At 44.2% G+C, this 16,676-nt stretch overlaps 1 protein-coding gene across 4 annotated transcripts in view; it reads right to left on the bottom strand.

Annotated features, from left to right (window-relative positions):
• Positions 1-16,676, bottom strand: part of LOC122876658 (tetratricopeptide repeat protein 28-like) — a 166,036-nt gene that overhangs the window by 24,918 nt on the left and 124,442 nt on the right. For all 4 annotated transcript variants that reach the window (XM_044197253.1, XM_044197252.1, XM_044197254.1 and 1 more), the window contains 3 exons: positions 14,652-15,159; positions 921-1,717; positions 236-780 (listed from right to left, as the gene is read on the bottom strand). In XM_044197253.1, the coding sequence (XP_044053188.1) occupies positions 236-780; positions 921-1,717; positions 14,652-15,159 (1,850 nt within the window). The remainder of the gene's footprint in view (positions 1-235; positions 781-920; positions 1,718-14,651; positions 15,160-16,676) is intronic.

Below are 16,676 nucleotides of genomic sequence, written 5' to 3'. Positions count from 1 at the left end.
CAAGTCTTGCTCACAAGCAAGGTGTCTCTAAACTATGGTGGTCCTTGATAGTGAGCGCAAGGAGAAAAATAATATGCAAAGTAGGATTACTGTAATTATTAGTAATACCCAGTCAATACAATTATCTGCTACTGCAACAGCTAGGGGAAATTGATACTGGTGCATTATACAAAGACAAAAGTACTTTTCTAGCAATATTTGAAACATGTTGCCTTTCATTTAAAAACAGACTGACCTGTGTCCATTGCCTAAGCCTCTGTAGGCCTTCTCCTGGTCCTGCATGCGGTTGAGGCTCTGGGCCACTGACAGATACTGGTCATAGTACTTGATGGCTTCCTCAAAGTCTCCCAGAGCCTCATAACAGTCTCCCAGGTTTCCATAGGCCCTACCCCTGTCCATTACTGCCTCGTTGCCACTCAGCTGCTGTAAAGTGGCTAGCTGTTGCTCCAGGTAGCCAATAGCTTCCTCCATCACACCTACATTCATTTTAGTGATGCCCATATTTCCGTACACCTGAGCCTCCACGACAGGATCCTTCAGCCTCCGACCTAGCTCCAACTGCTCTTCGTAGCTCTTGAAGGCCATGGCGTACTTCCCCAGGGCCATGTAGACAGCTGCCAGGTGACCATGGGCTTTGCACTCTCCTGGCACGTCGCCCAGCTCTTGATACACCTCCAGCTCCTGGGTGTGGTAGCCCAGAGCTTTGTCATATTTCTGCACAAGTCTGTAGGTTGCCCCGAGGGCGGCATAGGCACAGGCCTCCATCCTACGCTCCTTAATCTGAAACAAGATAGAATTTCATAATATCAGCATGAGGGACATGAGTGAACGCTATCAAAATTACATTTTCTGACATTTCCTATTTATATGATTAATTGTTCTAGTATACGTTGTGCTACATTCATTATGTGTGGCCATACCTGGTGAGCTAAGGCCAGTTGCTGCTCGTAAAACTGAATGGCTCCAGCCACATCTTTTTTACAGACAAATATGTCCCCGAGGTTCCCCAGAGCTCTGAAGCGAGCCTGTGCATTGTTCAGGGATTGGGCCAGTGACAGCAGGTATTTCTGACACTCCTCTGCCTTAGTGAAGTCTCCCAGGGCTTTGAATGCCAAACCGAGGTTACAGTAAGCCTTGGCCTGACTCAGTTTGTCATGAAGATCCTTGGCCAGAGCTAGGTCCTGCTCATAGTATTTGACGGCATCCTGGTAGTTGCCCAGACAGTAGTGGGCATAACCTAGATTGTGACAAACTTTCCCTTCGCTCTCCATGTCTTGGAGGTCAGGGGATAGGCGGAGGTACTGCTCATAGTAGGGCACGGCCTGAGGAAACTCTCCTCGAGAGCAGTGGAAGTTGCCGAGGTTGCCCAGAGCCCGCGCCTCACTCTGGACATCTCTGAGCTCACGAGCAATATTGAGGTGGTTCTGGTAATGTTGCAGAGCGCGGTCATGGGCTCCCAGGGCTTGGTAAGCCACAGCCAGGTTTCCATGGGTGGAGGCCTGCGAGGCCCGGTCATTGACCTCCATGGAGATCTGCAGCTCCTGGCGGTGGTAGCGAACAGCCTGGTCAAAGGCTCCCAGGGCATTGTAGGCGTTACCCATGTTACCATAGGCCCGGCCCTGAGCAGCATAGTCATTCAACTCCTGAGCAATGGCCAGGTGTGTTTTGTGGAGTTTCAGTGCAGTCTCATAGTCCCCCTTCATCTGGTGGATGATGCCTATGGGGAGAGGAGAGAAAGCAAGAGGATGAAGTTAAAGACCCATTCAGGGGAAAATTGTAATTGAGTAAAATTCAAGTGCCTCGTCAGCGCTTCATGTACAAAACAAGTCATTTGGTTGTTAAAATATGCTCTCTGAGCCATCTGTTCTCTGCTTACACAACAGACTCTCCCACAGAATTATGGTCATTAAAATGTAGTGCAATCAAACAGAGTTATTATAACACCAAAATACAATATTTTGATTGTCTGAGCTATCTTTGATGATTCTGTCTTATAGGGATTTTACCAAAATCAACAACTTTTCCACAGGTTTGGTTATGAGTGAACAAGAAAGAAAGACAGAGGTGAAAGTAAAAGACAGAAGTAAAAGTGGAGGAGAGTGTGAAGAGCTGATGGAAAGTTCAGCAAACAACTTTAGAAAAATGAGATAAGTGTGGAGAAACAATAAATAATGGAGGACCCAGTGCAATGAGTGTATTATCTCTGATAAAATACCATCCTCTGAAAAATAATAGCTTTACCCCACAGCCAGGCAGCCATCTGGCACACACACACACACACACACACACACACACACACACACGCACATACATACACACAACATCCAAACAAATGTGCACCCACACCCACATGCTCATACACACTGACAAATACACAGCAGAGAGTAAAGAGGCATCACAGCATATCTACCGTATCTTTCCTCCTTCCCTCTGAGACTCACTACTAATCTTGGGTCTCTCCTTTTGCATTGTCACCCAGCTTTCAATGATAATAACTGCACTGATAATATTAAAGCTCACTGAGAGAGAAGACGGGATGGAGACAGAGAGGCCAGCTGCAAGGCAAATAATCCACCATACAGCCTGGCCATCATTGCTTTGCTGCATCAGCATGGAGGCTAATGGGCTACTAGGACGGGGTACAGCCACTGATGGGACACCAAGGATGGAAACGGTTCTGGAGCCAGAGTGGGTGGGAACCAGGGAGGGAGAGGGGCTCTGTGGCTTGTGGTGAGTATGTGATGGTGCCGCCGGGATTAGTTACCGCCATGTGTGTTTTCCAATTTAGTTCATCTGAAACTTGCCACTTTGTGGGCCTGAACACAGGCTACATAAATAGTGGGACTGAAACTAAACAGACAGCTCAAACGACTGCGGAGGTTATACAATAGATGTTGGCTCAATTAAAAAGCAGCACATTAGACCAGTGAGAATGGAAAAAGCTTTGGCGCCTCTACAGTATTAACCACTGGGCTGCATATTGGTTTGACACATTACCAGGTATGTATATTTATACATACATACCTTTGTAGCTTGGTGGATATAAAAGAACATGAACCACAAGTGTGAAATTTGCATAATCAATATTTCACTCTAAATCAAGTCTAAATGAGGGGATTAGTTTCAAACTAAACATGCCTGAATTGGGTGTCTGAAAATTAAACAAAAAAAAAAAAAAATCCAACAGCTTTTTCTGCAGACAGATTGGATTTTGCTGGGAAGACATCATCAAAGATCCTCTGCCTTCTTAATTCAGACCATGATTCAGCATGCAGCACCTACTGACAAATCAAACCTGATTTGCTGTTTGTTTGCTTGCTTGTGTTCTCAGGTTAAAGTGATACAACCTGAACTGACCTTGTAATCACCGCCCTGAGGAGTAGGTATGCTAGGCGTATCGTAGAGTAGAAGACGGAGAGAAGCAGTGCTGCCAAGTACAGGAAGAATTCAGATTGCAAATGACATAACTTCACAATGAATACTTTCACAATGACTGAAATCCATGTGTTTCATTGGACTATGTACAGTACAAATATAGTAAAACTGTCTTTTTCTTGAGCCAAAATAAATGAATGAGGCTTAGGACCTTTTTGATTTTAAGGTTCCACTGGCACAGACATTCCCTACACCTTGGACAAACCCCTCAGGTTTGCCTTTCCTGGGAGTCTTTCCTAAGAGTGGAAGCATGTTAAGATTCACATCAGGCTACTTGGAAGAACACTGACAGGCCTCGCCACAAAGTCACTCCCAAGGTTATGCTTTCCCCAACGGAGGCTGATCTTGCTGAGGATATAATGCCTACTGATGTATTACCAGCAAACATGTTCCATGCTGCAGGCTAAAAAAGGGATCTGGGGCTTGGCGATGGACGGAGGGGTAGAAGAGACAGCCGGCATCGAGGCTGGGGGTGTATGGCTAGGTTTGAGGCTGGGCTTGGAAGCTGCAGCCAAATTTGCCATAAGCCTTAGGCTATGCCTGGAGCCACACTTGAAGCAAGAAAATATTTTCTGCCCCCACCCATATTGTAAGAGGATTATGGAACCCTCTGGGAAAGGTATCCAGCAGGATAGTAAATAAAACCATACCAAACATGCTGGTAAATATTGCTGAAACACAAAAATTTGGAATTAGTAAGGGGGGGTCTAGCTGAAGTGTTCACTGTGGCATGTTGTCCAAATCAAAATGACCCCAACAAAGTATTAGTCTTGCGAGTCAGTTTAACCTCAAATCTTAACAACATTGTAAATCTGTGGTGCATACTAAATGCACTTGAATGTAAAATATTAAATAATATGGCTCAATTATTTCTCTTTTGCGCACAGCTTGAGACAATGACTGTGAAAAACCAGGATAAAACACACACCACATCATTCAAATACTTTTATACATGGCCCTATCCATCCAGAGCCCTCTCTATCCCCCCATAACCAAAGACATTAAAAGCATAGAAATGTGTTGTCACTTTTCATTACACAGCTGGCTGTACATAGAGGGATATGCCACAGTGATGACTTTGAGGCATGGTGTCGTGTTCTGAGTAAATCACTGTGTCATTCTTCCAGGAGCTATGGAGGTCCAGAGCGCTGCTGCCTACAGTTAGCTAAGAGGATTTTACCAACAATGGTGATGTTGCCACTGGGCTGGGGTGATACTAGAAATAGAGTAAAGATGACCAGCCTGAGCCCAAAATAATGACTTGGGTGTGTTCCTCATTTATATTTTAGAATGAGGTCAACATTATAATTTACATTCATGTTTGAGAAGTAAAAACCAGAACAGGATGCTGGAATTGTAGTGTTTGTGGAAATTTGGATGTCTATTCAGGCCTCAGCTCATGGAGATTGACTATGGGGCCATTACTGTAGTCTAGCAATGTGGGTGCTACCGCTGACTAGTGGTATGTAGGCTGTATGTAGCTACTGAGGCACACAGACAAATCTCCACAAACATTTGCAAATGGCCACACACATTTGCAGATCTCTGCCACGGCAGAAGTGTAGCAAAAGTCACATGTAAAAAGACAATTGAGAGCCCCGCCTGAGTTGTAACTGATGACTTGTCTGTATTTCCAGCTCCTGGAGCAAAATACTTCAGCCATTAATATCCATTTACAGATTTGTCTACACATTTACAAATCTCAATACACTTGTAAATCTGAATACAGATTTGGATTTTTTTTTTTACACATTTACAAATCTGATTATGCACACACAGATTGAGATACAGTTATACAGCTCTCCACTCACATGTGTAAGTAGTTCTGCTACAATGATAGCCCCATAATTTACATGCGTAAAATACCCAAAGAGGGAAGTCAATCTTTGAAGGAAATTCCATTGAGGATGGGCAGTATTCACAAAACATCTTATCCTACCTGAGCTAGCATGCGTAGTTTAGTACTAGTTTAATACCTTTCATAAATTCTAGATCATTGTGTCACTGTAAAAGTATTTACAAAGCTGCTTGCACCAACTTTGTTGAGGGTTATCACTAATGGATGGAATGTGTCTGACTGACAAATCAAGGCTATCATACTACATTATTTGTTTCAAAATGCTGTAATGCAGTAAATGCAATAATTAATAATCACTGAAGAGATGCACTAAAAGGTAAAGGTAGAACACCCTTCACAACCCCCTATTTTTTAGTAGATGCACTGGTTTTGTTTTCTTTTTTTCTAAGCATTCATTAAACAATAATTCAGTTCTTCCCCCACACAGTACTGAAAATAATGCAACATATGCAACATCTAAAGATGATATATGGATGATGGAGGAGGGTTACTTTCATGAATGTTTATGAAAATGAAATGGTGAATGGAAGTTGAAAGACTCCATTCTAATACGCAAAGTGTCTTAACTGAGTTGTATGAGTTGTACAATATACAATAGTGTATGTTATGATCTGTGGGGGGAAGTAGTGAGCTGAGGCAGATCCTGCTGAGGTCTGCAGGAGGAGGGAAGGGACGGAGCTGGGGGTCTGGGCTTAAGGTACCAAATCCTCACTTGCAGACACAGACATCTCCTACAGTTTAACTGACAGAGAGACAGGAAGGAGAATGATAAAAAAGGACAGGGTATGGATAGATGGATGCGTCCTGAGTGAGTAGTCTGCCAACAGAAACACAGAGACAGATTGCTGTACTTGTCCTCCTGCAGCACCAGCTGAGCTGCTTTCCTCTCTGTTCCTGCTGACCCTCACCCACCTTCAGCTCACCAAACCAACTGTCGCTGTACTGTCCTCATGCATGACATCTGATTCCTCCTACCACTTAAACCAACAAAGTCTCCATGTCTCAAGCAACTTGTTTTTGCACTGCACAACTGCCTCTCCGTTAAGAAACAGATCACATTTCATGCTAAATTTGCAGATGTGCTGAAAAAAGGGCACAGTTGCTTAATGCAAAAGAATGTTACAGCTCTTTTGTTTCATTTAATAGCTCCACAGTCAGTAGAATACTAACTGCATACAGTGAGCTAAACTTTAAGCACAAAGACTAGGAGAGTGTGTTTCGCAGGGCCTTTAGTCCAGTTTCTGGCATGGTCCTCTGTCAGGAGATTGAAGGGGGCCATGCAGGGGGAGGCAGGGAGCGTCTGCTGTTTTTCCAACATACAGAAATTTGGAGCCAGGCTGCAAAGATCAGGTAACTAGCAAAGATATCTCCAGGAGAGTAACATAAAACTGGCATCCTAAAAATACCACCACTTCACCTCTTCTCCAATTATTGTTCCCATCGCCCCCGCTCTCTTTATGCAGGCCTGCTATTATTTACTCAAGGTATTTGCCCAGTCATTAATGGCGAGTTGAAGATGCCACCGATGTCAGATAAATGCACTTTTTATGTATTTGTTAGGCTCTTTTCCTGTCTTCCTCCTTAGAGCGTTCTTTCATTCATCCTGTCTGGGCCATTAGGCTCGCTAAATTCCTCTGTAAATTCAGCTCTCTCCTGCTCGCTTTCCTGGTCAGACTAATAATATATCTACAATCACTGCTGTTTCCAAAGGCTTAGGTACACAACTGAATAATCTCTATGCCTCAGTGCCCCAGGCAAGTCTGGTCCCTGTCTGTAGTTTGTTTCTGCTGTGGGCAGTCTGAAATCAGTTTTTATAAAAGGTACTGGATTTCTGTTCATGCAACCATTGATGTTGTTATGCTGATAATGCTGATGATGATGCAGTAGTGGTAAAATCATGCCATGATAAAGGATGTTTATTTTATCTACTAATCATTTGATGATTATGCCTATTTACATGCCACTCACTTAAAAGGCTATGCTGACATAATTCCATTAATAATTCCATAATTCCATTCCTCTCAATCTCAGGGTCAGTGTTACTATAATTCAACACAACTGCCAACAAACACAGCCTAGTGAAAATACAAATTATGGTGCTTCATCTGCTGTGTTGTATGTTACAAAACCTGATATTCAGATGTCCTGACAACTTTTTCCACAGCTGATTTTTTCAGATTTTCTGGAATGTAGATTTCAGCGCTCATTCTCACATGACCCTTAAATGGAAGGCTGTAAGTGCGAAAGGGGTTTAACATAAAAGGTCCTAAACTAATTCACTACAAAAGTTATGTCGTGTGTTTTTAGATACCACTGATGAGATCTGAATACAGAGCATCGCAGTGCACACTGTCTGATTCTGTGTTGTTGTGTGAACTCTTCTTCCTGTTGTTTTCCTCTTTCCGTTGCTTTGTTTTTGTGAGCATCAGCAGAAAGCATTCCCTGGGGATGCCGGATAAAAAGAAGGGGGAAAAAAAGCTTAATTAGGACTGTTACCTCTAGCCCCTAACTGATGGAGTCGACATTTCAAGTGACTTCTTTGAGACATATGGTCAAACGAAGAGGTGTGAATCGTGGAAAAGCGGGCACAACAGAGACCAAACACAAGCGCTATCAAACAAACTTAATCAAAGTCTCTTTGAAGTGAACTGCAAGGGAAAATAATACAATTTAGATTCTGTTTCATGAATACCAGAAATGTGAACTACATGGGAAACCACCACTTTAGTCCTCTCTCAGATATTAAATTTTGCTGACTAGGGGGTAAGTTAGCCAATTAATGAATAATAAATGTGGCTGGAATACAACATTTTCATATCCTTTATAGGTCAGAGTGTGCTGAGCCAGGGCTGCTGGTACCGCTGGGCATCATGGTTAGATATTAAAGCATGGCGATTTCTATACAACTGTACCTCAGAGCCATGTCAGATGCTGCTCCACCCACACTACACGCAACATTAACGACAAGCTGAGAGGGCATAATAAAAGTTTGTTCTTTCCTGTTTCTGCAACTTCTCCTTCCCATCTCTCACAGTGTTTTTTGCTTTTATCGCTGCTCGTTAATCTTCACTCGATCATCCTTCCCCTTTTTGTGCACAGTGTAAAGGCAGCATTTTTTGAAGTCTGAAACAACATCCTGTTAGTTTTAGCCCATATCTTCTTGTGCTAAGCAGATTTGCGGGTGTTGATGACGGAATAACAACGCACACAACACTGCCACAAACAAAAACAACAACAACAATGGGGCAATTACAGACTGATGCTTCACAACCTCCACTTCATTCTCTGTTATCTTCATTATTCAGCTCCTCTTGAATCAGCTATTAAAGGTAATTAAGCGATTCATCAAGTCAGTTTCAATTACTGGGAGCTTGACAGCTGCAGATTACAATCAGTAGGGGTGAGGGGAGAGACGGAGAGAGTGAGTGAGGGAGGCATCAAAAACTGAAAAAAGAGGAGAAAGAAAATAGACAAGAAGTACAAACAGATCAGGAAGCACTGAGATGGGCAGGAAGCTTCCCTGGGTGTTAAGAGGTACAGTATCCACATGATGGTTCAGCTTGTACAGGCCGTCTCCATGGAGCAACAGGCTTCATTGCTAACACCCACTCATTTAGCTTCTGCTCTGTCACCAGCTGGAGCTCTTTGACACTGCATCAACTACACTATCATTACTCTGTCATGGACTGGAAGAACTGTAATGTTGCAACTAATAATAAATAAGAGTGCTCTTGCTATCGTAATGGCAATCATACTACAGATAGAAATACATTTGCTGCCTGACATATAGTGCCCACTCGTAATAAAGCTCACATGTGCTGTAGGATCATAAAACGTTCTCACTAGAGCCCCTAATTTATAACAACCAGTTACCAGCTCGCTTTTAAAATCAGGTGTGTGTTGGTACTAAGAGCATTCCAGGATGTGCGACCATTAGGCTGGTCAAAGGACGACTTCAATTTAAGTTTGGCTGATTAACCCCACTCTCTGCTTGCACACTTTTACAAATTAGGATAAAGAATAATTCATTTGGGAGGAACTATTATGCCTCTTAGTTGTCCATTAGAGTCAGGTTTAATACTGTCTTGATGGCTATCATAAGTCACCCAGCGTAGGTTGTAATTGCTGGACCAAATACAGGAGAATTGGCTATAACATGTATCTCATGGGGTATTGAATATCCAAAGGGACACCTTTATCCCTAAGGTTCCTTTCATCATTATATGAGCTCCACAAGGTTACCTTGCTAATAATTAAATTTTAGTAGGATATGGCTGTAAAACATTGGATTGCAAAGGGGACAATAATTACATTTTAGGTTTCAATCAAAAAGACCTGATCGTATATATAATTTCCCCCATCTTGTTTATATTTATCTTCAAACCACTTTTCATTTCAGGACGTGATTAAGTCCAAGCCAGTGTGAAGGTGAGCGCAAATCAGATTAATGTGAAGAGATTTCCCAAGAAAAATTACACATTTTTTATGGGGTTTGTTTATACTCTGACAGTGTACGTTATATGTTGGCATTCTATCACCATAGAACTTCATGGGCTCACAAATTACTGTTGGCTCTAGCACGCACCATCTTCTTCCCTGGCTCCCATGTAGAATGTGCACTCCACTACCTTATGCTTACATAATCTACTGGGTACTATTCACTGAACATAATGCAACCCTTAAATACTGTATCTAAAAACAACTTTACATAAAATAGTGATGATATAGTAATATACTGCTGGCCTCAACCAAAAATTAACAAAAACACTTAGGTCTTACTAACCATAAATATCACTGAAAAAAGCAATAAGTGAACAGCTCATTTAAATAAAGACAAACAAAGGAATGTAGCCAGCAGCACAGTGAAAACACTAGCAGGAAATGGAAGCTCTCATACTGTATCCCCAAAACAATAAAAGGGCAGGCAGGACATCTTTCACACTTTTTTCTTCTCATCCCTCATTTCTGTAGGCTAGGTCAAATGTAGTTAAAACAACCCCCATACATTCCCATGTTGAAGCAAACAATCAGTAAACATTTACCTACTTCCAGTTTGCAAGATTTCTTAATATCTAACAACCAGGTGCTTCCTTATCTCTGAGGATGTGCTAAGACATATAGTAGATTTATCATACAGTATGTGCTGCTGGGCACTGACCTTTACATTGTCCTCAACTGAAAGTGTCAAAGAGGAATCTCAAAGGAAGCCATACATTCACGAGATACTGCACATGCAGTGGATTGAGTGAAATTTCATCTTAGGTGATGAGATGATACCCAGATCCTTGTAAAAGGGATTGCAGTTTGGGGGATGCCAATAATCAGTTCTAAGGAGAACACTGATACCAAAGTCAGTCATGTGTCCCTGGGAGATTCACTCTAGTAATCAATACTCATACTCATACTTTAGAATAGACAGTGTTGACTGATAGTGCTCATCTAGCACACTAAGGCTGTGTTCAATAAAAAGGCAGCAATAAAAGGCAGGGTTGTCTGCAAGTTGAACTTTCTTGATTTCATCACCTAACTTGCAACTGAAGCAACACACCGACAGTACTTAACACAGTACTATTTTTGGATCTTGCTAATCAAACTCACCATATAGTAATCTGACAATATTACTGTGTTTTCCTACCATGGAGGTATTCAAAAGATATTTTGGATTACAATTTATAATTTAGCTTAGTAACTACTGGTTCTGTTTCATTCCTTCCTGATTTTTGGCAAACAAAGTGGATATGGCTCATCGCACTCCGCTTGATCTTCTCGCTGTTAGCTTGACATGTACCGCTGGTTAATCGCTACGTAAGATCTGGGTTCTTCGGTTCTGTATTTGCAGGTCCAAGGGAGGTAAGCACATTCTGTGTTGTTTGGTGTGTGTCATACTGCCTGTGACTTTATGGTCAGAGTGCAACGTGTTGCCCTCTAAGGCTGCAGTTGATAGATTATCCTACCTCTCCCTTTTCTCATTTTTTTCCTATCTGGAGGTTTTCAAGCGTCCTTGTCTTTGTGCTGGTTCGCTCACCACCTAAACAGTCTGTTGTGCTCATTAATTTCTTTCTATTGCTAAATGTTCCAGTCGTGTGCAGTGGTTAGCCCACAGCTCTCATCTGATTTTCCTAGCCTAGATTGTTAAGTTTTCCGAGCAGCTAGCTTGTAGCCTAGAGTTGGTCTTTTAGCTAGCTGCTGTGATATTGCTGGAGGATCTGATCGCTTTCTGTGGCCAGCCACAGTTCTCGCTTGGATTACCTGGCTACACTGTAATCCAGTGAGCAGGCTAGCAGGTTGGATTAGCCTGACTTGCTAGCCTCTTGTTTGCCTGGTTGTATTTGTGTGTTACGTCTGCTAGAGGTTTGGATTCACGTTCTGTGGCCTAGTCACAGTTCTCGCTCAGATTTCCTAGCCTGACCCCCTATCTGACTGGACGATGCTGGTGTGTGCCTCTTGTGTAGCTCAACTTCAGGTTGAGGATGGCCATGAGTTGTGCCCCAAGGGCCACCTTAGAGAAGTCCTGTCTGACCCATGCATTAACTGCAGCATTCCGCCACTCTCTGTGAGAGAGGAAAGGCTCCATCAGGTGGAAGGCCTTATGTTTGGGAATGACCTTAAAACCTCTGGTCTGGCTCATAGAAGCTCTGGGTCCTGCAAACAGTGGGAGAAACACAGAGGCTGGCCACAGGAAGAGCGCAGAAGCCCTGAATGCAAGAAGGTGGAGGGGCAAGCTCCCTCTCACCATGAAGTGGAGGCTTTAATAGCTGAAATATGGTGTGGGCCCTGCCTCCCCCACCCACCCCTTAGGTAGCTGCCTGGGATTCGGGTGAGGATGGGGATGAGGTCATGTCAACAAGGGCTTCAGACTCTCAGTTTCAAGGCTGCGAGGATGCATTTAGCTCCAGGGAGGATCCATCCCCCAAACTGTCTTTTCAGGGGAGCTAACCCTGCAAGTGTGGAGGCTAAGTATGGCTCAGAGACTTCCCTCAGGAGCTCTGTAGGCACTGAGCTGGGGAAGGGACCCTGCCCACTGCGTGCAACACTGCATGTCATGGATGACGCACCAGCTGCTCACCTGGTTTTTCGACGGGCTCCTACAACCCCACCTTTTGATGTTCCACCCTCACCTGCTTTTTTGAAGGAGCTGAAGTGCTGCTGGGCAGATCCAAGGGCATCAGCTCACCATGGCAGAGATGCTACGACCCTAGTCTTTATGCGCAATGCAGGGGAACATTGCCTAGATCACATGCCTCCGGTGGACCAGTGTATTGCCTCGCTGATCCTCTCACCAAATGAGGTGCTAAAAGACAAAGACCGATGTCCCAGGCCACAGTGCCAGGTAACTGACAGCCTTCTCTCAAGGGCTTACAATATGGCTGCCCAGATGGCTCGCAAGGGAAACTCCCTCTCTGTTCTCCTACTCGCCCAGTCCATAATGTTTCAGCCAGACCATGAAGGGAGAGAGTTGGCTGACACAAGAGATGCAGCGCTTCAGGCCTTTAGGTTGATGACCAGAGAGCTTGGTTGGCTGATGTCCACTTCTGTCAGAAGACTGTAGGCAAACCCTGCGAAAACTCCCTGTTGTGCCAGGCCAATTGTTTGGGCTGGAAGCGGAAAGACCTTTGGAGCACAGAAAACAATCAAATCAAGCTTCAGAAGCCTGGGGTAGGGGCATGGGAGCCCCAGCCCAGTGCTCCAAGAAATCACCCAAACTACTGGGCAGCCCATTCCCAAGATGCATGGGTTTTAAACACAATGTCACAGGGTTACAGGTTGCATTTCCACAGCCAACCTGCACCACCTTCAGGGGTCAAGGTGACCTCGGTCAAAGACCCAGTGAAGGCACAGTTTTTGTCACAGGAGATAGCCACACTCCTGGACAAAAAGGCCATCACAGTAGTACACCCATAGTGATGGGTTTTACTCAATATATTTTCTAATACCAAAGAAAGACGACTCTTTCAGGCCTATAGTAGACCGTCGCTGGCTCCTTGCATTTTCACCAGATGCATGAGGGCAGCTTTAACATCACAAAGTCTGAGGGTGGTGAAGATTCTCCCTTACCTCAACAACTGGCTTTTTTCCGCCCGCTCATTCCAGAAGGCAGAACAGAAAACAGCCATGGTCCTCGCTCACATCGAGGTACTGGGCACGTCTGTGAATTGGGAAAAGAGCTCTCTTCATCCAACACAGCAGACCACCTTTATCGGCCTGTATGTGGATTCAGTCATAAAGTGGGCACACCCTACTCTGGAGCGGGTAGAGAGGTTTCAGTGCCTGCTGGAGTCTTTCCATCTCGGAGCAAGATTGACGGTCCAGACGTGGCTCAGGCTGCTGGGGATGCTAATGGCAGCCTCTGCGGCGCTGAAGCACTTCTTGCCCTTTCTCAAGGGCAAGCATGTGCTCATTCAGGACAGACAGCACTTCAGCTGTGTTTCATATCAACCATCAAGGAGGGACCAGGTCAATGAAGTCCCTAAGGGAAGCCCAGAGACTGTGGATATGGTCTCATCCACTATTGGCCTCCATGCGGGCGATGCACCTCCCAGGCAGAGCAAACTCAGTGGCAGATTACCTCTCAAGCCAGAGGCTTCCCCCAGGGGAATGGAGGTTGCACCCTCATATTTTGCAGATGATTTGGGATCAATACAGGGAAGCCCAGGTAGACCTACTGTATTTGCGTCAGAGTGCACAACTCATTGTCCTCTGTGGTTTAAAACGAAAAGCGTGTTGCAGCATGGGACCTGCAGCTGGTCCTGCAAGCCTTGAGCAAGTCACTCTTTGAGCCTATGGCAGGGGTGACCCTGAGAAATATGTCGATGAAAACTGCCTTTCTTCTAGCAGTTATGACAGCCAAGCATTGGGGCAACGCAGACCTTTAGGCGCTCAGAGCAGTCTGCTACATTGGGAAAAACATGGGACGTGCACTGTCTAAACAGAGGCTCTCCCACTGGGTTGTTAAGATAATCAAACAGGCTTTTGAGGTAGCAGGCAAACCGGCTCCCTCAGATGACATCTGTCATACTAGCAGGGGGATGGCCACATCCTGGGTGGCAATGAGAGGGGTGCCACTGCTGGAGATCTGTGCAGCAGCGTCCTGGACAGAACCTTGCACCAAGGTTTTATCACCTTAATTTTGCTTCACAGAACCATAGTTACTTTCTGTAACCGTTATCCTTTCCTCAATTTTGAGATAATGATAATGATAGTAATATATTATTTTTCAGCATAATGTACATTAAAATGTTTCCATATAAAGCAAATCTACCAGGAACATATGGAAGACTTTGTTGTTCATGTTCATCTTGTTGATCATTGATTAAAAGCTAAGTTATCTTATAAGTCTTTTAGTATTTTGCATACATACCCAGATTGGAGGAGGCCCTTCCCTCTGCGGCCCTGTCCTTCAAACCCTCAGCTATAGACAACTGCTGTTCATGGTACTGCTTGGCCCTCTCCAAGTCCTGCATGCAGCGAGCAGCATGACCCAATCCTGCGTAGGCTCTCATCTCAATGGACTTTTCCTCCAGCTCCTGGGCGAGCTCCAGAACGTGAGTATGATAGGACATGGCCTTGTCAAAGTTACGGTGGTAGTGGTAGGCACTGCCCAGGTTACTATAGGCCCGAGCTTCCTCTCGTTTATTTTCTAGGGCCTTGGCAATGCCCAGGTGCTGCTCATGGCACTGGACAGCATTGTCAAAGTCTCCCATGGCAATGTAGACGGCCCCCATGTTTCCCAGCTCGCGAGCCTCAGACAGCTGATCCTTGGACTGCTTGGCCAGCAGGACACACTGCTTGTGGCTGGCTAGGGCGTTTGGATAGTCCCCTATGGCTGTATATACATGACCCAAGCTGCTCAGCGCCATTGAAGCAGCCTATGGATAGAGAGAAAGACAGACAGCAAGTAAGAAAAACAGCAAGGTAATAAACTGTAGGCAAATGAAAAAAAATCTCAAATAGCCCCATTAATCATACCCACATTCCATCAGCAGTGAGTCATTTTGTTGCCTTTGCATCACACCCACACTTAAATGTCCCTTTAGTCAGAAGTACTGTACATCAAATGGAAAAAAAATAAATAAATTCTAAATTTCCAAATGTCTTAGGAGGCTTACTGCTCAGAGACCAAATAACAAACAAAACCTGATTTGATTTTGTCTTTGCTAAGTAACGAGGGGGGTAAAGTGTGAATCAGATCAGCACAGCAGCAGGCTTGTTTTAAAGCCGTCAGTTTGCCCACTGCAATCACGCTTCATGGCGTGCCACCACCAATGGAACAAAGACACTGCTAATCAGGAGAGAGAGGAGAGGGGTTTTAGCTTCACACCAGAGCTGTGGGGGGGCAACTGGCTGACTGCTTGCAAGACCTCTCAAGCTAAAAACAGAGAACAATATTTCTCATCCACTCTATCTTCCATTTTCTCAAGCAGTGTCCACCTGTGAAAATAAAACTACACTGGACTCTAGCTACAACTGCAAAAGCAGTAAAATGGAGAGGTTTCACAAAATGCAGTCTTGACCTCCTATGTGACACATTCACTGCAGGCTTATTAACTGTTTATACAGAGGGTAAACAGCTGGGAATTGGGGTCAGCTGTCTTTGTGGGAACAGATGTTCAATTAATCATGCAGGGCCAGCTAATAAAGCATCTCCTTCCTGAGGTCCAACTCTGCATCCTCCAGCCAGGAAGGGGGTTGGATGCAGGCCAGCAAACTCTGACAGTGAAGGCCACAGTACTGCCCATCTTGCCTAGCTTGGAACCTCAGCAACAGGGATGACCTCGGTCATCTTGGGGGCATTTAGAGCCAGACAACTGCAAAGTCAAAAATCAGCTACAGTAACGGATTAACTACTCAATGTAGTTTCAGCTGTTACAAAAGCAGTTGTCATAGCCATATGTTACAAAACTGGCCACAGATACTGGCATTGGGCTTTAGAGGAGGCATGAGCAGCACCATCTTAAATTCGAAATTTACAATGATATTATTCCACAATTACATCAAGATGTAATTTGAAGAAGTGTGCCCACAGAGAGCAGGAGATATTTTTTACTTTGCTCTCACGCCACATAATAGAAATATTGAGCCCTCTGAATAAATGAAAGCAAAGCGCATTGTTGAGAAAAAAAATCAATACAACAGAACACTTCTGAAGACGCTTATAAAGAGACTTTACTTTGAATCTTTCATTCAATCTTTTTCTAAACACACATACACCCCACCTACCTATCTTTCCTTCATTTCACATAGCTGCTGATGCCTGGAACCAATTACCTGCTGACATAAGGACTTCCAGCAGTTTGCTCAAGTTTAAAGACTCGACAAAGCATTATACAGGCCCAGGGAGGCAATTACCCTCCGTCACAACTGTTGCTGTTTCATGTTTCCAGAT

This window comes from Siniperca chuatsi, linkage group LG5 (assembly GCF_020085105.1).
Source record: "Siniperca chuatsi isolate FFG_IHB_CAS linkage group LG5, ASM2008510v1, whole genome shotgun sequence".
Classification (NCBI taxonomy): domain Eukaryota; kingdom Metazoa; phylum Chordata; class Actinopteri; order Centrarchiformes; family Sinipercidae; genus Siniperca; species Siniperca chuatsi.
The sequence above is the reverse complement of the archived record's forward strand: the minus strand, read 5'-3'. Positions and strand labels throughout refer to the sequence as shown.